This window comes from Equus przewalskii, chromosome 16, assembly GCF_037783145.1.
Source record: "Equus przewalskii isolate Varuska chromosome 16, EquPr2, whole genome shotgun sequence".
NCBI classification, from domain to species: Eukaryota; Metazoa; Chordata; class Mammalia; order Perissodactyla; family Equidae; genus Equus; species Equus przewalskii.
Window position 1 is genome coordinate 10,365,134 of NC_091846.1, and position 22,363 is coordinate 10,387,496.

Below are 22,363 nucleotides of genomic sequence, written 5' to 3' on the forward strand. Positions count from 1 at the left end.
ATAGAACTGCATGGTATTTCGGTGGTCTTGGTGAGTATGCAGTTCTCCCTCACTCAGCTCGGAATCGAGGAGTACATTGCCTTCATCCCGAAGGCTCCTCGCTGAGTGCTCCTCTTGGCCAGGCATGGTGGGCAGTGCTGCTGATACACAGAAGACGTAGTGCAGAGAGGGACGTGTAGACAGCAGATTGTGATGCATGTGGTAAAGCTAGTGGGGCTGTGCTTCCTGCTCTGGGGGCAAAGGAGGTCTCCATTTATTCTGGTGGGCAAATCTGGGGAAGTTTCACACAGAAGGTGCCCCTGAGCTTGGTCTTAAAGAAAAGTTTGCCAAGTAAAGGTTGAGTACAGGCGCACTAGGCAGATGAGCAGCAGGCGAGAACAGCGGCGGGAGTGCTGTGGGTGTAGCAGGTGAGTGCTGAGAAGCTGGCAGTAGAGAAGGGCACGGTGGGCTCTCAGGCGGGGCCCAGGGCCTAGGTCTTTATTCTGCATTGAAACGAGCCAGTGAAGATTTTTTAAGCAAGAAAATGGCTTGAAATGAAACTGTTATTCTTCCCTGAAATGACACCCTCTCTCCCCTTAAAAACTCCGCAAACTGTAATTCACGTGGGTTATTAAAAGTAGGAAACGGAAAAGTAGTGATTTTTGTTTCTCTGTCATGCAGGCTTTTTTCTTTTCTTTCTCTTTCTCTGTCATAATTTAGTGTAAGGATTATCAGGAGTCAACAAACTTTGTGGCTTTTTTTTTAAGGAATTGAATTTATTGTATTGTAGTTTATGTGATTTGCCAGATGTTGAAATAATGAATGCTACGTTTGCAACATTTCCTGGTCAACAAATAATTGCATTTTCATAGTCCTTTGCCTCAAGAAAATTAAACTCATTTTTTATCTTAAAATTTGTGCTTTCGTCTGTTTTTAAACGTTAGAAAGTCTCAAGAATGTGTTATTCTTGTTTGACGCTTCTTCTGGTTTTAAAAAAAACTCCAATTGTCTCTGTTTTCTAGGCTTACCAAGAGGTTAAAGAGTGAATCCCTGAAATCTGACTTTACAATAGATTTAAAACATGAGGTATGTCATGGTTTGTTTGGTTAAAAGTCTTAGTAGTCTAGAATTGAGGTCTTTCGATGTAAAAGGTGTTTTGTACTCCCTCACAGTGTGGCCCCTGCCCGCAACCTGCATCTTCTCCCCACCAAGGTAATTCCACTCCAGTGAATTAGGTCCTTCTCTCTCTCTCTCTTTTTTTCTTTTCTGGTGAGGAAGCATATAGCTGAGCTAACATCTGTGTCCACCCTTCCTCTATTTTGTATGTGGGATGCCTCCACAGCATGGCTTGATGAGCAGTGTGTAGGTCTATGCCCAGGATCCAAACCTGTGAACCTCAGGCCGCCAAAGCAGAGCACACAAATTTAACCACTATGCCACCGGGCTGGCCCCTAGGTCCTTCTCTTTTAAGCTCATTTTAGTTATGTAGGTGGAGAAGGAGCAGTGATTCTTGATTCTCTTTTTAAAGCTAGGTGGATGGGTCCAGAGGTGGATTTCTAAAAACATGCAAAAATATCATTAAAAGTACCTCTGGTCTTATTTGGTGCTTTGGTTGGACATAAGCCTTCATCGTGTCTCTGTGCTTGGCCCTCTAGAGCAGAGTTAGCCAGTTGGTCCCAAGCAGGCAGCTGTGGCATGCCAGCCTAGACCCCAGCACCCCTGGCGTTTAGTGTTTAGTGGACATCTGTGATCAGTCACCGGGGAGGCATGTGGCAGGTGTCCCATCATTAATCACTCCTGAATTGTCATGAAGAAGATCTCTGTGCATTTCATTCCTGGGCATATCTGACTGCCTGAGACAGACCTGCCTTTCACACTGCCGGAACCTGTATCTTAGGACATTGGGGTCAATCTTGACATGTGACTCCGTCCAGCAGTGCTGGCAGCCTGCCAGGAGCAAAAGGGGCACACCTGTAGAGACTTTAACTTCTTGAGCATTTTTAAATGATGAAGTAACTTATTTTAAGAGAAATATGCATGTAAAAAATCATTCTTCTGTTCCATAAAAAGGAAAGAACGACTAGTTGAAAGCCAGGGGCTGCCTGGATGTTTTTAATTAAAAGTCTACTCTAGTATAGATGCCCAGGTTGGGAATCTATTGAACACTGAATACATACAAAAGAGTCTTTCTAACATATGCGAAAGGTATAAAGATCAAAGTGTCTGCGTAGTCACCACCTGGCTTAAGAGAGAGGACTTTACCAGTCGCCTGAAGGCTACCTGTATACGTATCTGCAGTAGTGTCGCCTTCCTTCTCACTAGCGTCAACACTTTCTTGAATTCTCTCTCTCCTTTTTCTTCATATTTTACAAGCTACAAATGTATCTGAGTAATGTATTAGGTAGTTTTGCATCCTTCTGGGCTTTGTGTAAACAGAATTGTACTGTGAATATCGTTCTAATTTGAAACTCATCCGTGTTGATGCGTGCAGCTCTCCTGAACAGATTTTCACTTTCTGTAGCAGTCTCTCCTATGACAACACCACATTTATTTATCCATTCTCCCGGCAGTGGGCTTCTGGGTTACTACTGGTTTTTTGCTATTACAGTAATTGCTTATATGAGTATTTTTAACGTGTCATAATGATCATCTGCAAGAGTTTCTCTAGGACAGAGGCTTTTAAACTGCTTTTTGACTGTGACCCACCTTAATAAATTTTTCATTGTGACCCAGTATATTTGTGTGTACTGTTTTGTCTTGTTATTGATTTCTAACTTAGTATTATTGTGGTCTATATAACAGTGTTGTGAAATATTTTTAGGCTTTATGGCCTAGTTCATGTCACTTTTCATAAATGGGAAAAAGGATGTGTATGGTCTAATTTGGGGGGCATAGCATTCTTTTTTATATTTATTGGATTAAAGAAGAAATAGATTTAATCCAATAGGTCAATCTATTAAAGCACAATTAATGATGTGCTTTTTAGGTGTTTTATTTCCTTCCGTCCTTCTTCTTTTGTTTTGTCTGTTTGAGCTATCATTTACTGAGGGAGGAATGTGAAAATCTTCCATAATAATGGTGGATTTGACAGTGTTTCCTTGTGGAACTGCCAACTCTTGCTTTTTATACTCTGAGACTATGTTAATTAGATGCATTCAAGTTTAGAATCGTTACATCTTCTTAGTGAATTTGTCTTCATCTCTAGTAATGTTCTTTGCCTTAATGTTTAATTTGGAGATATGAATCTTTCTATACTAGCTTTCTTTGATGTTTGCTCCATAATTGTTTTTCATCTTTTTCTTTCAATCCTTTTTGTCCTCATATTTTAGATGTCTCTCTCTTAAAGAGGATGTATCTTTTTTCTCCCAGATAAAGTGACAATCTTTATCTTTAAAGTAAATAGCAAATTTACATTTATGTTGATCATGATTACTAATATATTTGAATTGATTTCTAGCACTTTATTTTGTCGTTTCCCTCCCATTTTTTCTCTTTAAAACTTCCTTGTTATCTTTTGTTTTTTTTTCCTTTTTTATTCCATTTTTTTCCTCCTTTGCTATTTTGAAAGTTCAATCTCTATGTCTGTGCCTTATTTGTTATTTTAAATATTTTAACATGTATTCTTAACCTCACAATGGCTGATTAATCAATATCCTGAAAGTTTAGGAGCCTTAGAGTAATTTAACTCTGATTATCCAATTACCAATTCATATGCTCTTGTTGTTCAGTACTTTTGTTCTGTCTTATTTTTAATCCTGTAACTTAAATAGCACCATTACCTTAGCAGTTAACATTGATATTAACTTAACCATGTCTGTACCAGTGTCTTTGCTCCCTATTCCATCTTGCTTCTAAGACTTGCCAGCCGAGATCATTTTTATTCTTCCTGAAGTATATATATCCTTTAGAATTTCCTTTAGTGAGGTGGTGTATTCTTTCCTCTCTCTTTAAAAGTATTTATTTCAACTTTGTTCTTGAAGCCTAGTTACACTGTATCTATAATTCTAGGTTGTCAGTCATTCTCTCTCATCAGCATGGTGTTACTCCACTATGTTCTGGTTTCTGTTAAAGCTGCAGTGTTAGGAAAGCAGCTGTCAGTCTAATGTGGTTCCTTTGTAGGTAATCTGTCATTTCTCTCTGCTTGCTTTTAGGATTATTTCTTTGTCTTTGGTATTCTTCAGTTTCACTAGGAAATGTCTAAATGTAGACTTTTTTTTTCTAATCCTGCTTAGGATTCACTGGCCCTTTCTATAATATGATTGTTATGCAATTTTTGGAAATTCTCAGCCATTGCCTTTTCAATTATTTCTCATCCTCATTCTCTGTTGTCTCCTTCTGGAGCTTTAGATGTAGGCTAGGGTCTGAACTTTTACATTTTCCATCTCTATTTCTTACTGTGCTACTTTTTAGAGAATTTTGGAGGCTTCATCTTTTAGTTCTCTAATTTCCTAGTAGCTGTGTTTAATATTCTGTTTATCCCAAACATTAAATTTTTCATTTTAATTATGTTTTTCGTTTCTAGAAGTTCTAGTCATTTCTTTTTCAAATTTGCTTTCCTGTTTTGTAATATCTTTTTAATAAAAATTTTGCTTGTTTTAAAGTTTTTCTTTATCAAAATATATTAAACATAGTAATTTTATAGTCTGTGTTTGATAATTCTAGCACCTGAAGTCATTTGTCTCTGGTTAAGCTGTGTCTGCTGGCTCTTGCTCATCAGCTCATTTCTTTGTGCTTGCTGTGATTTTTCTGAGTACTCTTGCTCCTTTGGAACTTTATCTGAGGCAGTCCTCTGAGTCCTGTATTAAGGTTGTGGGTTCCTCAGTAAGGATTTGCATTTCTTTTGCCTGCTGCTGGAGGGTTATACTGACTCAGCCGCTTTGAATTACTCTGTTTGAGGTGTTTTGGACCATACAGATGACAGATTAGGGAGGCCTGCCTTTTGGTTACAAAATCTCAGAGATTGGAGATGATTTTTCGCCTCCATCTGGCTTCAAGGTCCCAGCTTTGTGTGGGAGTCTGCTGGTCGACACTCCGCACCCTGGGTGGTTCAGAGGCTTTATTCTCTGAACTCCTGTCAGACACTCAGCATCACCAGAGTTCGTCTGGTACCTGCTGGGGAAAACCACCCTTGAGGCCCTTTCTCCCAGGTTCTCACTTTCGCATTTTTGTCCTCACAAGTTCCACACTTTTTTGCCAGTTTAGCAATACTTTTAAAATGATTTTAAAGGTATTTTATCCAATATTTTTAGATGTTTTTAGCAAGTTGGTTAGTCAGGTTACCCACTTACAATACTACAGGAAACCAGAGTCATGATAATACTTTCTTTCCTCTTTCTCTGTGATGTGTTAGAATCTCTGAAATAGCTTCCCTAAAATTGCTTCTGACAACTTTGAAATAGCTTGGAGGTTAGAATATGGATTCTTAATTAACTGTTTATTGTTAATAAAAGATTAGATTGCTCTGCATGGAATTACTATTTTTATAAGTAAAAAAAAAAACCTATTAAGTATTGACAAATTGATGTGGTGCAGTCTGATACTCTAGAGAAGGTGTGGTCTGCTTTCCCTGGGGATGTTTCATACCTTCATTTGCTTGTGGTGTTGGCTGAGTTTTTTCACTCATTGCCAGTTTCCTGTCGTGTGGCAGATTGCTCTCTACATCTGGGACAAAGGCGGTGGACCTCCCCTGACTCCAGTGCCTGAGTTTTGTACAGATGGTGTGGCCTCCTCCTGCGCTACCACATTCCATTCTTTTCTGCCACTTTGTGTAAGTAATGGGAGAACTTCCTTGTGTATCAAAGGAAATGTACGTGCTGTGCGTAATGTTGTCCTGGTGTTTACGTAGTGAAAAAAAATCAACATCTGCTACGTGCCAGGTAAGAACCATATGTCGTGTTTCTACTGATAACAACCCTGTAAGGTAAGCACGGTTGTTATCTATTTTCCACTCCAGAAGAGAGAGGAGCCAAGAAGGGCAGGACATGAGGCCTCTGACCGCACGCGCGTCTCCCCCCAGAGCCTTTTAACGCCTGCCCCAGTGCTGCAGTGCCAGTGCGCCCAGGTCATTTCTTTTGTTGATGATGTAGCACGAGTCTACTCGAATTATCTTTTCCATTTCCTAGAAAGTGACTTCACACATTTCCCATTATACCTAAGCCTTCTCCTCAAGCCCACCCCTTTACCCTCTCAGCTGGTGACCCTGCTTGTTCTCCCCTGAGACTGTCCAGAACTTTTGAACTTACTTGTTGTGGCAGACCCTTGATCCAGTCCCCAGGATGAGCCCAAAGCCCCTGAAACTCACTGGGATGTTTACAGTTCTTCTTTGTAAGGTAAAATACATTCACCACTCTCAAATGTTGTCTGTTGTTTTCAAGTCAGTCACGCAGAAGTCTGTGTGTTGCATTTTCAAAGATGATATATGTACACACACATGCATACACACACACTTTGCAACAGTGGGAGAGACTCTGTAATGCTTGCACAGTTCCTGAGGAGGAAACCCTGTCTTTCTAGACATGCTTGCTGTTCTTTAATGCTCTTTTAGGGAATCTGAAGGAGTTGACCTCCTAGTGCCTTGAGTGACATGACAAAGCTATGTTAGATGTCACTGTAAACCAGCCCCAAATGGTCTAGGAGTCATGATTGAATATTATTACAGACCTAAGGCAGGTGAAAAAGGGGTCAGAACCACCCCCCCGCCACCCAATGAAGCAGTCCATGGCCTTGAGTTCTCCACTGATCCCTCCATGGGCCCCCTTTCATCAGAGTGATCAGCCTGGGCTGGAGCCAGCTCAGGGCTCCAGGGCCCCCAAGGTGTTTGAAGTAATCCTGCCTTTGGCAGAGGACAAATGTTGCTAACAAACGTTGCTGTAGCCTAGACTTGGGTGGACAGTAGAGGGGCCATAAAAATACTGTAAACATCGAAGTAAGGCTGGGCCCATGAAAGAGACTTGTCTCTTATTTTGCACGAAAGCATCCCCCTGTTTTTCTCTCTTTGTCAACCTCTTCACCAACTGGCAAAAGGAAAGAGAAGGAAACTAACATTTATGGGGCATCTATGATGTGCCTCATAAGTAGTAGTAATAAAAGCAGTCTTGCTGGTGGTTACTATTCCCATTTTCTAAATAAGCAGTCTGCAGTTCAGAGAGCTGAGGAAACTGGTCCAAATGACGCGCGGCGAGTGAATGGCAGAGCTGGGTCCAGGCACAGGTCCAGCTAACGTCAAAGGCTTTCTTGTCAGCTGAAGTACAGTTCCTTTTTTCCCCCAAAACTTAATCCTGGAAGTAGGTTTGGTATTCCTGGCATTGGTAAATCTGAACTCTGGAGCTTCTGAGATCTAATGTGGGGGTGACGTTAAGGTAACATTGACTCATATGTGCATGTATTTTTTCTTGTTTTTTTTAGGGAAATCCAGTGAAGAAGGAGGATATTTTTGTTGCAGTAAAAACATGCAAGAAATTTCATGGTGATAGAAGTATGTTTCGGGTTATTCATTTTTATTAAACTTGTAAAATCTGAACTGCCTTTTTTAAAAAGTACAAACCAGATATAAACTCAAGAAAGAAATAATGACACATATGTTATTGAAGTGAAAGCAATTATTTAATCATTTTGCTTCATTGTACCACTTCAGTCACCACTGTCAATTAGAAAAGACAATTTCGTATTGAAATATGAATGGTCATAGCCCTTCTAAGTGCTGTTTAGAGCAGTATTTTTAATTGGAAATGGAAAAGCTCAGCTGTAGCAAACTTGTGACAATATGTGCATAACAATCCATGAGCAAAACAATGTCCTATTCTGTTCATGCACAGTCTCTGAACCTTATGAAGAATATTAGAGGGGATTTCAAGGTAACAGAAAGCCAAAAAAGAATGTTTCCTTGAAGGCTGTTCCTTCTTTATACATTTATTTCAAATGCACATGTTGGACTTTTAAATAAAGATAAGTATTTACTCATGAATAGATATATTGGAGAAAGGAAAAAGTTGCCTTCCGAGCAGTGGTCCCTTCTTAGGGAAATCCTGGCTTGCAGATGAACCTTGTTTTTTTTCGTTTTTTGTGTCATGATAGGATTTTACTAAGTTATGGTGATAATGTTTTTAAAAAAAGCCTGTTCTAAATATAAGTAGACATAATTTCTCTCTTTTTTTCACCTTATTTCAAGCAGAGCTTCTCTGACATTGAAAATTAGACAGTCTTTTGCATTTTCTAATTTTAGCCTTTTAAAAATTTTTTTCTTGAAATGACTGTCGATTTCACCAAGAGTGTGGTGGTTACATAGGAGAGATTTCTAAACCAGCTGTCGTTTTTGTGGGATTGCAGTTATGGGGGAAGTTCATTTATATAATTTATGTGATATTATGATACTTTCAAATTATATTTTAAGGGGGAACATATTTTCTAAATAAAAGAATATTTGGGATTAAAGTTTTGTCTAAGACATTGACATCAGTTAAAATCTGGTTGTAATCAACAATATCTTAAAAGTCCATTAACTATAAATCTTCATGGTTACCTAAAATAGTCACATTAAGTTCTAAGTCCTATTAAATCAGCCTAAATAAATATATGCCTTCATTATACAGTGAGTCCTAAAATACTTTATAGAATCAAATCAATGTAGCAGTTAAAATAAAATTTTCATTTTTCGCAGATTTAACCTAAATTTAATATCCTTTTGCTTTTTTCGTAATCTGAAAGGGTTTTGTGGGACAATTTTTGACAAATAGCTTGTACAAAAAAGTATCCAGGGAAATGAACAAAGCTGCTTTTTTTTTATGGTAAGCAGAAGTGTTTGAATTGATTTACTTGTTCTTGAAGCTGCACTTGGAGTAGTAATTGTTTTTATTGATGCTAAGAACGGTGGAGGTGGTGGTATTTTCTCTTTTGAAACACATTTTTCAAGTGACAATAAAGCAGTAAAATTAGAGTCTGTCCCTGTTGTATTTTTATATTCTACAGAAATGAAAAAAAAGCTTGCTAATTTTAATTTAGTGATTTTGAATAATCTAGTTTATTGCTTTCTTATTTGTATAAGTTTGAGATAATCTCTTCAGATAGCCATCAAATGCCTTTATATTTGAATTTTGAGCCAACGTTCTTTACAAATTACAGAATCTTACAAGCCTGTCAGGAGAGTTAAAACCAGTCCTCCCAAAGCCAGCTGCACTGATTTGCTGTTACTAGTTTGGGTCTGGGGTCACTGACGCCTGAGACCTAGAAAGTGTGGTGGGGCTTTCACAGTTGGGTTTCTGAGACAAGCCATTTTTAAACTTGGACGTGTTTGTTTGAAAAGGTAGTCTAAGGCGGCAGGATATTAGGGACTTTGATGTCCATTTTGTTTGATGGAAGTGACGCCTGCCAGGCCACTGGGCTCTGCTCCTCCTTTTGGAAGTCTAGTCTAGCCACTGTTTGGCCCAAAGAATTATCCGATAATCATATTAGTTACAATGACAGTGCCACAGTAACTGCTTCTAACTGCCAATCTTTTACATTTTCTGGTGTGTTTTTCACATACATTCTATCATCTAATTTCATGTTGGCAATTCCTTGTGATGTGATAATTAATGTATTGACGTGATACTGTAGAGAAAGCTGAGTATGGGGTGACACAACTGGCCCAAGTTCTTGTAGACTAGTGAGTAAGGGAGCTGGTATGAGGGTTTTCTGGCTGCAAGTCCCAGATTGTTTCTGCCAAAGCACAGCTATACTGTAATCTTGGATGTATTACAAACCTAACATTTGATAAATAGTATTTGGTATTCATGTTGACGCTCTGCTATGCTCAAGGTCAGTTTTGACTTGAAAGAAGCTGTGAAAGCAGGCTTTTTATTTTCAGTAACAATGGAGATAGCCAGGAATTGAAATCCACAGATGACATACATCAAGCTGGGAATTTGGGCTGCCACCCCTGTCCAAGCAGACTACTGCTATAGTCAAGAAGAATACGTGGGCTGGGATGTTTTTCTTTTCTCTTTTTGCTTTCCCATTGCACTCTGTGGTAGAAACACTTGATGTTACAAAGGCCAAATGACAATGAAGGAAAAAAATAGACAAGATTGTATTTCTCTTTGAAAAATTGAGAGTCAGCTGTACTGTTAGTGACTTGTGAGGTATCAGAGTCTCCCTTGTGGGTGCACTGCCCCGGCTACTGGTTAGAAATGAACACTCGTGATGGCCCCCACTCCTCACTCCTTATGGTCTGGACCACCTCTAGGATAAGAGTCAGTGATGGAACATTCTGTTCAAGGCTCTAGTCAAGGCAAAGGAATATATACATTGAACTCATTTTTCATACTCTCCTGGAAGAAAATTGATAATAAAGCCAAGTTCCAAAATTAAAAAAAATTATTTTACATCTTGGACTTTTGCCTAACAGTGAAACAAACGTTTATGTAACTGCTTGTATGTGGATTCCGATTTAAATGAAATAATGCATTCTTCGGACACAGTTAGCAAAAATATAGTCTATCTTTGGGCTTAAGAAAGAAATACTTACTGACACCGTTGAAGCAGGAACACTCTCTGAGATGCAAGCAGTTAGTAGAGTTTTAAAGAAACTTTAAAAGTATTATATAAAGTGATGAATTGGGCAAAGCATGTACAATTATATTTAAGCAAGGAAAAGATCTCTGTAGTTTTAATATTCAGCTTGATCACTTCCTCTCTTGGGTTATGTCTTTTTGCTTGCGTGACATGAGCGGTCAGAAAATGTTCAGAATTGCATCATTTTGCCGTGCAGTTCCCGTGCATGTCTCAAGTATCTCGCGCCAGCCACTGTTTTTGTTCCTCAAATGGTAGGTTGCGAGATGCTTTCCTCCTGCAGTCTCCCTCTAATTAAAGAGGTTAAATTGCTATTTGCTCAGCCTTCAGTTCCTTTTCACAGCTTCCTGAGCTCCTAAAAATAAACACTTTATTCCTTTCAGATTAAAAAAAAAACACCCTGTTTGATACCTGTACTGCAGTGATCTGGTCTAGAAGAGGCAAATCTGAACAAATTTATTCAAAAGAGTCTGCGGTAGCTGTGTCCTCTTTGATCAGAGAGGCTAACCTGTACTGGGTAGTCTGCTGATTGAAAACATGAGGTTTGAATTAAAATGCAACCAGATGGAAGGCTACCCTCTGTGTTAAATGAAGTGATTAGATTAATTATTAAAGAGAGGAAGTGAGGCAGATGTTGTCTAGTTCAGTTCTCCCCCTGGCTGTTGAACAGCCGAAGATGTTCCAGACTGCCCTGAAATGTTTTAGATCCACCATGCCGGATGCTTTTCGGGCTTATATGCATCTCCTCTTTAAAGGCAGGCAGTATAGCACACTCCTGGTGTGTGTGTCTAACCCTCTCTTGAGAACAGAAGAGCAACCGAGGATTTATTTTGTGGTCATTGACTTGGATACTGAGACAAACAGTCCATTTGTCACTAGAAAATAGCGGATTCCTTAAAATCAAAAGAGTCATTCACATTTGATTGTGTGGTAGTTTTTGTACAGTGTTCAAGTGTCAAGTTCATTTACATTTGTAATCAGAGTTTTGCATGTAAATTCACCGGGGGTAAAATTGTGTGTTCTGTGTCGCGTAGCGAGACACATCTCCTCCTGCTTCGAGTCTGTGAAGCCATGTTGAAGATTTCTGCCATCTGTGCAGTGGGGTTTTTTGATACTACAATTTTTACTTTGCTCCAATTTTAAGTTATCTTGTGGCAAGCCTTCTTGAAAGAGGCATTCACTATTGTTTTATTATGTGTTAGAAAGTCTGCTTTTCTTTATTGAGAATGAGATGATAGATCATCTAACATATTGAAAGTATTTTCTCAAGGTTTATATCTTTAGGAATATAGTGCCTCAAGACAATATAAAATATTTTATAAAGAATAGAATGAATTCAGTTCAGAATTCAAACAGTGCTAGTAACATAGACCAATATTTTTAAAGTTTTAAGTAATTTAGAATCAACCTTGGTTGAAAATAAAGCCTTCATCCTCTGGCGTAGAAGACCAGCCTTAGCTTTAAATTCTTTCTGGCTAGTGGACGCGACAAATGCACAGGAATTCGAGTGATGAGGGACAGATGATACAAACTGTTGAGTGCTTTAGTACTATAGAATCGTAATACTTGACTGTGTTAAACTGTTGTCTGTTTTTAATTGATTGGTAATGGTGGTACCAGTCTTGTACCAAAGGATGAATTGCGGTCATGAATAAAACATTCCTTTAAACTAGTTCCACAAATAGCTGTAGGCCTTTTGTTGGAACTCTTAACAAAATTCCATCTTCATTCAGCTATTTATTGAGCACTTACTACATCCCAAGCACTGTACTAAGGGGTTGGGGAATGAATCAGATAGTAATTCTTACCTTTATTCAGTGAAATTTCTGTTTCCGAAGAAAACTGAAAGCCAGTGATCAGGTAGGGCAAAGAGCTAACTCACACTCGATTTTGCTTTTAATATCATTTAAATCATTTAGTTGAGAAGAAACTCCTATATAACATATATGTATGAAAATAAAGCCGTTAGAAGAAACAGGAACTGAAGGCTGAAGGCTGAGGAAAGTGAACAGAGTCTGCACAGCCTGCAGGACCGAGCGCTGGGCCCGAGGGGCGTTCTGTCCTTTCCTCACAGCCCCTTCCAGCGTGATGCCGTGGGGAATGTCTCACCCAAGAGAGGGAACAGTTAGTGGCTGCAGCCTGCAGGGAGCCCTTCCTGGGTGGGTCCTCCTGCTGACTGTGTGCAAAGCAAATGGCCGCTGCAGTGCCAAGGCTAAGATTTGTGCTGTGCTGGAATTTGGAAGAAGGACAGAGTAAGGGTTTTTTTTTCTTTGTTTTCCCCTCAGCAACCATATCTGTTATTTACTGCATCTTTGTCTGTTTTGACATAGAGAAATCTTTATATCTGCCTTTTTTATGGTTGCAGAAAAATTGTATTTTAATGTAGAAGAATACTATTTATTGGTTTAAAATAGGTAGTTTGGAGGTTATTATAGCAAATGTCCAGAATTCGTAGGTCTATTTCTTTCTTAAAAGCTGATGAATAATGGACTATAAAATGGTACACTTTTGTATTTCATAAACAAGGGCTGTCTGAGTTTGAATCCGAATTTATTGACTTGCATAGCTAAACGCTTAAATTTGGCATTGCACTGGCAGTTTTGCATATGTTTATTTTTGGGGGGGGTTGGGAAAAAGGAAAAGATAAATGATCTGATAAAGTCACAAAATATTGACCTGAAGATTTGGTTCATCAGAGTCGAGATTCTTAATTTAAGAGGGTATAAGATCTAGATATGATGATCTTTTCTATTAAAACAACAATAGAAATCCTTTCTTCTCTTTAGAATTTAGAGATGCACAGACAGTAACTTGAGAAAAAAGTATAGAAGAAAATAATGACTTGGATAGTTGGTCAAGTGAATTAATATCCAGTAGCAATCAGGCAGAATTCTGTGTCAGGTGTGGTGACAGAGCTACCTCTGAGCATCTCCCCCCAGGTGCAGAAAACCAGGAAAGTTTTCTGTTGTTTGTGTGTATTGTATTAAAGCAATTTATCTGCTAATGATAGAGTTTTAAAATCTGCAGTGGTTCTCAATCTTATTTCTCCCACATTTTCCAAAAGTGCGACACAATAATACCAGTCATCATATGCAGTGATTCTCCAGGCTCATGCCCTTTAGAGGGTTGGGTGGTCCTGTTTGAATCTTCGGATGGGGATGTGTGTAGTTTGAAGAGGTCCCCTCCCCTACCGCCACCATCATAGGGGAGCCAAATTTGCGTCTCGGCTAGAACCACAAAGAATATTCCAATCCTTAGGAGTAATTATATTCCCCACCCCCACTAAAAAGCATTTTAAAAAGTCTAGTTGTGAATTTTAAGTGAAATAGCCTATTGGGAAAAGAGAAAAATTAGTTAAAATTAATTTAAACTCATAATTCGACCAGAAAATTGATCATTATGTGGAAGCAAGTGTGTTTATGATGAGGGATGAGAGGTGCTTGGCTCTACAGTGTGTTGAAATGTCTCAGGAAGAGGGTTTCATTCTTGTGCTGCCAGCAACAGCCAACTTTGGCGTTTCTCAGGGTAAAGAAGCAAGCTCTAGGTCTTGGGACGTCAGAAGATCTCTTCCTTTACACGTGACTTTGCTGTCCTTTTGAGATTCCAGGCTTCCCCATATAACTGCCTCTCTCCATTTTTCAGTACCCATTGTAAAGCAGACGTGGGCGGGTCAGGCAAGTCTCATTGAATACTACAGTGATTACGTGGAGAGTTCCATTCCTACAGTAGATCTGGGCATTCCTAACACAGATAGAGGTGAGTCCTTGATTCTTGCTGCTACTCTTATTCAGAATGTCCATTATGTAAATACAGTAAAATTAAGATAATAATGAAATATTTTATAAATACTATGAATTTTGCCTTATGTAAGTTTTTTTCCTTCCTCCCCCCCCAACACCTTTATCCACGGATATGGACTGATTGCTTCAGATTAAGAGCTGCTTTATAAGCACTAAGAAAGGTTGTAAGTTTTTGGTAGGTCATACTGATATGACTGAGCACATGACAATTATGATAGAGTTTGACAATAGATTTCTCCTACCTTCATAATTCATCATGGCCATAATGGAGTGTGCAAAGTTAATTTTTCATCTTCCCATACAAAGCTTCTCCTCTTTTAATGTTAGCAATTTAACCAGCCAGGATTGTTATTCGAGCTGTGTGCCAGCCATTGTTAGACACTGGGGAAATAGGAATGAAGCCAACAGCTTCTGTCCTCATGAAGCTTGTGGACAAGCTCACATATTGTATGTGCCTCTGAGTAGCACTTAACCACGTTCTACACTGGTTGTATGTAGTATGAGCTCCATGATGTGTGTGTGTGTGTGTGTGTGTGTGTGTGTGTATATGTATATATATATTTAGCCATGTATGTTAGTATTTTAATTAGTAAATTGTTGGAAGTACACCTGCTTTTCTCTTCGGATTTCAAGCTTTCTACTTAAAAACATTTTTTGTTTCAAAAAATGGAAGTAGAAAATTGGCCACCTCATCTTCAGCTGCTCTTTGTTCATCTTAATTTTTATCTGGTGTTTCTGCCACGTTTTTTCTTTAGTTTTCTGGTTCCCCAAGCCCTTTTATGAATAAAAATAAAAAGTAGTAAGTTGACTGTCTTGTTCTATCAGGTGGTTTATCTTGATTATCTTCTGGTAATATCACTCATAATGCCTTGATTGATAAAGTACAAGTAGAATCAGGTATGCCATCTGTAGTGATCAGTTGTTCTGACGAAGTTAAATTATTACTGAGTCTGTCTGTTGCTGTCTGTTTTGGAAAAATGATTTTAGATTGAATTTTCTTTTTTTGGTTAATTTTGCTTTTTTTTACTTCAGTTTAGGTTGGCTTTAATAATCATTTATTTATTCATGTATTCCTTATTTGATTTCTTAATTTATTTTTAGTCTGACCTTATTATTGCTCATGTTTATAGTCTACTTTATTCCAAGAGGAATTTGAGATGGCTGTCAAAAGTGCATACCATAATGGCTAAAAATACATAAAGAGATCAAGAATAATGAAAATAAAGGTCAAATTGAGTGGTTTAATATTAATTAATTAATATTAATTTGTTCTCTATTGTGTTATGAAATATTTTGTTGAAATGAAGATCATTTTCCTCTTTATCAGTTGAATTCTCTTCCCAAGCATTTTATTCTTATCTTAGCCCCACCATTTTCCATTAAAGCATTGACATTTATCAGTTGGCATCTGAAGGACTGTGACCCTGTCTCATCAGCACTGTATCTTTAGTGGATATCCTAGAACCTTCCACAGTACCTGGCATGTAAGAAACTTAATAGCAAACATTTACAGAACAAATGAATGAGGGTGTAATATTCTATTTTTGCATCGTTTCCCTCTGGTTGTGATGCTTGGGGTTCTAACAGTTCCTTCAGGATAAGTATATCTAGGGAAAGATGCTGGGCTTCTGTAATTTCTGTGAGGCTTACAACTTTCTTGTTTGTCTGGCACGAAGATACTAGTGCTGTCTCTGCCTCAAAGTGACTGTGTGTAATTCCCCTCATCTCTCTAGGCCTCGTTTCTTCATGTGTGAAATGAATCGTTTAGACTCATAATCTCTAAAGTTCCCACTGGTTCACTCTGTCTATGAAAATTAGAAAAGGCTAATTTTTAAAATTTCAAATTATTAAGGTGCATGTCAGCATTTAAGCTTTTACTTTTAAAACTTTAAAACTAAAAAAAAACATGATTTAAAATGAATTATATCTATTTTAAAGAAAATAATACATTGTAAGTTTTCTTCTCACCTTTCTTAGGTCATTGTGGAAAGACATTTGCCATTTTGGAAAGATTTTTGAATCATAGCCGTGACAAAATAGCATGGTTAGTCATTGTGGATGATGACACCTTAATAAGGTAAGGAATCATTCTCATCCCAAGGTGGCTTTAAATTCTGCATATAGTCACATTCAGAGACTGTGATGCTTACTTCTGCCTCTGGCCAAGATGGAATAACAGGGACTGGATCTATCCTTACTTCTGAAACAACCCCCAAGAGGGCAAAATATATGAAATGTGGATTTTTAAGACACTGGACATGAAGCAATAAAGGGCAATGATTTGTGAGACACATGAAGCAGATGAGGTGAGTCCTGCAACTGCCCCAGCCAACTGTCTTATGAAAGTGTCCAGGTCACTGCTCAGGGAGGGGAACCCAGGTGGAACCTGGCCAAGTCCTTAAGTTGAAGTGATGAATTTGAGAGTCTGGGAGACCAGAGCCATTAGGGTTTGCAGGACAGAGCACTGGAGAGGAGAGAGCTGCACAGAAAGAGAACACTGGGGATCTGTGGAGGCTCTCCGTAAGAATTCAGTAGAGTACTTATTGGTGCATATGTGTGAGGAAACTACTGGAGGCTGGGGAAAGAACCAGTCAAAATGATTAGAAGGAGTTGTGCCCAACACTCTTGCGCAGAGCTGAGTATAGTACCTGTTCCCACCAGCCAGACTGGAAAACCCTTGGTTCACAGGGTATTGGGTAGAATATGCAGAAGAATCTTTCTTTAATAGTGGGAGATGGCTAACCCTGGACTAAACACTGTTCCAGTCCTGCCTAACAAATCTTAAAGGCAAGACCCCAAAAGGTTAAATAGCTTCCTAGTAATTAGCCTGCATCTGAGAACAAAGCTCAAGAAGATTTATAAAAACACCAAAAGATCCAGCACCCAGCAAGGTAAAATTCACAATGTCTGGCATCCATTCAAAAGTTACCAGGTGTGCAGGAGCAGGAAAATTCACCTATAATGAGGAGAAAAATCAGTTGATTGAAATTGTCCCATAAATGATACAGTGTTAGAATTAGCAGGTATTAAGTTGTTACTAATAAATAGTTAGTATAACTCTATTCCATATGTTCAAAAAAAAAGACTTGAAAGGTGTAAATAAGACTGATTGAACTTCTAGGGATGAAAACTACATTGTGTGAGGTGAAAAATCCACTGAATGGGATAACAGCAAATTAGACGTTGCAGAAGAAAGTATCAGTGAACTCGAGGACATTGCATAGTAACTATCCAATTGAAACACAAAGATAAAGAAAAAGGAACAGAGCATCACTGAGCTGTGGAACAATTTCAGGTGGCCTTTATATATGCAATTGGGAGTTCCCAAATCAGAAGGGACACGTGACAAATATTTAAAGAAATATTTTCCAAATTTGATGAAAACTATAAACCCACAGATCCAAGAAGCTCACTGAATCCCAAGCACAACTGTGAGCATCAAAGCAGAGCACAGCCACCTCCAGGAATGATGTCCTTTTCAGCAACATTTGTGCAGCATTTATTGCATCTGTAACTGCATCAGTTGTACCATCAATCTTCAGTATACGCACTGCTCATCAAGCCATGCTGTGGCAGCATCCCACATAAAAAGTGGAGGAAGATTGGCACAGTTGTTAGTTCAGGCCAATCTTTCTCACCAAAAAAAAAAAAAAAAAATCAATTCCCAACTCAAAAAGCTGGAAAAAGCACAAGGAAGGAAATAATAATAAAGATACAAGCAGAAATAATGAGGTATATAGAATAAAGAAAAGGAGGATCAAACTAATGAATCAAAACTTTGGTTCCTTGCAAAAAAGAAAACAACAAAGTGTATTGAGTGATTTCAAGGATCATTAAATGAAAAAAGCAAGTGCACAAGAGTATATTTAGTATGCTACCCTGTGTGTAAGAATGAGAAGGAATAAAACATCCCATGTCTGCTTATCTTTCCAAAAACAAAAGGAGGACAGATAAACCAGATAACCATGTGGCTGTTTTCTAAAAGAGGTTGGGTGGGCCAAGAGGGTGGATGGAGTAGGGAGGGTGTGACACTTCTCTGGCTTTGGGAAGCATGCTAATATTAAAAATAGTAAGGACAGGAGAAAAATCAACAAAGATGGAGAGAAAACTGAAACAAATGACCCAAATGAAAACATCATCATGCTGAAGGAAAAGTATAACACAAGTAACTGCTGAAGATGCTGTAGCCCTTCAGTCAGGTGTGGGGAGAGGGGAGGAATGTCAGACAAACCCTGAATTTTCAGTTGGTCTGATTTTTGTAGTGGTGTAGGTGAGGCAATTCTGAAATGATTTTAGGTACATCATAGGATTGAGTAAATGGTAATATTGTTGAGAGCCAGGATTCTCACTGTGAATGAAGTGAAATACGGGTGTGGAATGAGGCAGGTCAAGGAAATGGCCTATGAGGGGAGATTGGAAGTGGAGAAATCTGTAAGAACTCATACCTTCTGTTAGACTCATGATTTCTAAAATGCATGTGTGTGTCCATACATGTTTCCTAGTTCTTTCTGCTAAAGAAGACTAGAAGCAAAGATATCCCAGTAGCAATGAGCAACTAGTGACCAGAACTAGTATTGCTGCTTTCCCCACTGAAAGGACTTAGGCTTTCTCTGAGAAATACCTGATCCTAAGGCTGAGGCAAGGAAGATACAAGAGGATGTTTGAAACAGTCTTTTTTATACCAGAAAGTAAGGATGTCTTAAAAAGAAGAAAGGAAAGAAAAGTGCATGTCGAGAGGACACAGAAGCGAGCTTGAATGGGTTCCCATTAGCCAAATCTGAGACAAGTTAAGGATCATTATAACTAAGGACAATAATGACTCATGAACCATTAAAATTAAGAATCAGTGAGTTGATGCTTATAATAAATAGATAAGTAAGTAAGTAAATAAATGGGGGAGAAGGGCGGTGTATTAGTCAGATTGGGCACCGTAACAAAATACCACAGACTGGCGGACTTAAACAACAGAAATTTATTTCTCACGATTCTGGAGGCTGTAAGTCCAAGATCAAGGTGCTGGCAAGGTAGGTTTCTGAGCCCTCTTCTCTTGGCTTGATGGTGACCACCATCTCTCTGTGTCCTCACATGTCCTTCTTTGTGCTCTATGGAGAGAAAGCTCCTAAACTAAACTAAACTAGGGGTAGATTTTGATGAGACCAGGATATTTGCTGGTGTTAAAGTGTCTGCCCAGAGACTCTTAGAAATAGCAAGGGAAAATAGCAACAGCCCAGTGGAGAAACCAGACAACACCTTGACTGGGTAATCAAAATGAATATTACCAATGAAGGACATCATGTGCCAGACACAGCATCACCAATAAAATACCATGACTGGGAATGCATAACCTGCACTTTATCATGAGGAAACGTTAGACAAACTCAACATGAGGATCATTCTATTAAAAAAGGACAGGGGCATTTATTATTAAAAAATACCAATGTCATGAAAGACAAAGGAAGCTGAGGAACTATTCCAGATTAAAGGAGAATAAAGTGATACAATAAATAAATGCAATGAGGGATCCTGGGCTGCATCCTGTACTGGAGGGCAAAAAAACACTATAAAGGACATTATTGGGTCAATTGATAAATTTGGAATATGGTGGTAGCTTAGATATAAGCATTGTGTTTCCAGATTTGGATTATTGTAATTCAGGCTACTATGAATCTTTGTGTACATGTCTGTGTATAGACACCTACTTTCATTTATCTTGGCCAAATACCTAGGTGTGGAATGGCTGGGACATACAGTTGGTGTACGTTTAACTTTTTAAGAAGCTTATTGTATCAATGTTAAAGTTCCTAACTTTTCCTCTTCTTAGGAAGTACACATTGATGTATTTAGGGGGAAAGGGGCATAATGTATGCAGCTTACTCTCAGGTATTTCAGAAAAGAGAACGCAAGTATATATGTACACATACATATGTACACATACACATTCATATGTGTACAAATATCTGTATATGTAACACATATATGTGCGTATGTATATCCATATATATATCTGTCTATCTAGAGAGAGAGATTGAGAGAGAATGGTAAAACAGATGGGGTAAAAGTTAGCAATTGGTGAATCTGGGTAAAGGGTATATAGGAGTTCTTTATACTACTCCTGCAAATTTTCTATAATCTTGAAATTATTTCCAAATAAAAAGTTAAAAAATAAAAGTCATAGAAGGTTAGATTGGAACTTCATCTGGATTTTAAAAATCAGTATTATGTTGTTAAAATCTGTATGCAACACTAAGATGTATTAATCTAATTTTGATAGTGCTTAAAGTGTTGCCATACTGTTTTTCTTCCTTTCTGTGTCTCAAAATTGCCTTAAACGGTAACAGATTGTTAAATGAAGTTCTTTTCTTGGGTCGGTAGCCAATCCACTTGGATAGAATTGGAGATCTGTCTCCTTCAGCCACATTTCCAGTTTTTGGCAAATATGAGGTATATGATAGTTGTCAGACTCAGTTTGTAATTCTTCAGCTTTAAAATATTTTGAATATGGAAATGGTTAATGTTACAAGGAAAAGAAATCCAGAGGAGATATAAAATCTCAGTTATTTTAACCTCAGAACTTGGAGGTTGAGGGTTAAATTGATAATTTTACAATACTCAGGAGGAAGAGAAATACTTTTCATTTCTTCTCAGATCATGAAGTAGACATAAATCTGCCCCAGAGGGCTTTGAGCTTTTACAGAACCTTTTATCAACCAAAGACTGCGGTTTCCTTAGAGATCTTCACGAATATATTCTCCGTAACCGAATGGTGTTTTACTAGTTATCCACTCACTCCCTGGCCCTTCCCTGCACACTTATTAGATGCTTTCCTAAAGGCTGGTTCCAAACCAGATGCCTAGAGTGTTTAACTTGTGTGCCGCAAACAGGATCGTTTCCAAAGATAACATTTTCTGGCCATTCTGACTGTCAACATTACGAGAGACCTTGACCTTCAGACAGATATAAACCTGATTGGCAAACTTGTCGACTCTCTTAGCACCACACTTGTAAGAGATTGTTTTCATGCGTTGTTTGTTTTCTTCACCTGCAGCTTTAGCTTTATTGCTACCAAAAAAAAAAAAAAATTTGTAAGATGCATGAGCATGTTTGGGAAGGATGATCTCTTGTACATCTCCACTTTGTTTTCTTTGACGCCACCCCTACCCCCAAAAAGAGAGGAAAAGTGAGACTCTAGAACACTGGTGTTCTAGATGTTAATATTGCTCTGTGAGAAAAGAATTCATGCTTAATAATTTAGAGAAATGCTTGATGTCATACCCACCTCTTGGAGACGCATGATGCTCGTGAATCACGGGCTTGAGAGACATTGAAGTTTATTGAACCCATTAAAAATAGTCAGTGTGAAGTTATTGACCGTGGAAAATCTTTTTTCGAGGAACGCTGAGTAATATCTTGAGGGAACCTAGGATGTGGTCGTGTCTGACAGAAAGCTCTAGTTTAGGAGAAACTGCGAACTGACTTTCTATAAGGCATTTTTAAGTGGTGTAAGTTCTTAAAACATGGAAAAACTAGCCTTTCTTAACATCAACGTTTGTCTTTGCTTTAAAAAGTTACTTCTAGATTTTATTTTCCTGTGAAATCTTTTTTCTCATCCTTACGGCAGCCACAGTTGCAAGCATTATTCTGACCAGCCATGGATAAGCTGTCGTTGTAAGCTGCCCTTTGTAAGCTGTCGTTGTTGACACATGACAAAGAAGGCTAGGCGTCAGAAGATAGAAACAAATAGACCCGAGAGGCCCACAGTCTAGGCTGGCTCACTTGAGGGAACACAAGCATAATTGCATATTATATTTGAAAGGTTTCCCAAGTGCCTCACCACCCAAATTCCCTTCCCCACCCCGGCCACATGCTGACGTGGACCCCACTTGTAGCCCAAAAACTCCCTTGTTGGCCATCAGGAGTTTAAAAAAGATACCAAGGACATCTGAAAAGAGACGAGGATTAGTTCACACTCGCTGGGGCACAGGACTGGTAGAGGTGAGCTGGTAGACCAACCACCTTTCCTGTGGTAACCTGCTGTCCTG

At 38.6% G+C, this 22,363-nt stretch overlaps 1 protein-coding gene across 1 annotated transcript in view; it reads left to right on the forward strand.

Moving 5' to 3' along the window:
- The window catches only part of B3GLCT (beta 3-glucosyltransferase), a 95,495-nt gene that overhangs the window by 52,491 nt on the left and 20,641 nt on the right, over positions 1-22,363 (forward strand). The window contains exons 8-12 of the mRNA XM_070578742.1: positions 1,002-1,065; positions 5,627-5,746; positions 7,384-7,453; positions 14,167-14,280; positions 16,302-16,401. Of these exons, the coding sequence (XP_070434843.1) occupies positions 1,002-1,065; positions 5,627-5,746; positions 7,384-7,453; positions 14,167-14,280; positions 16,302-16,401 (468 nt within the window). The remainder of the gene's footprint in view (positions 1-1,001; positions 1,066-5,626; positions 5,747-7,383; positions 7,454-14,166; positions 14,281-16,301; positions 16,402-22,363) is intronic.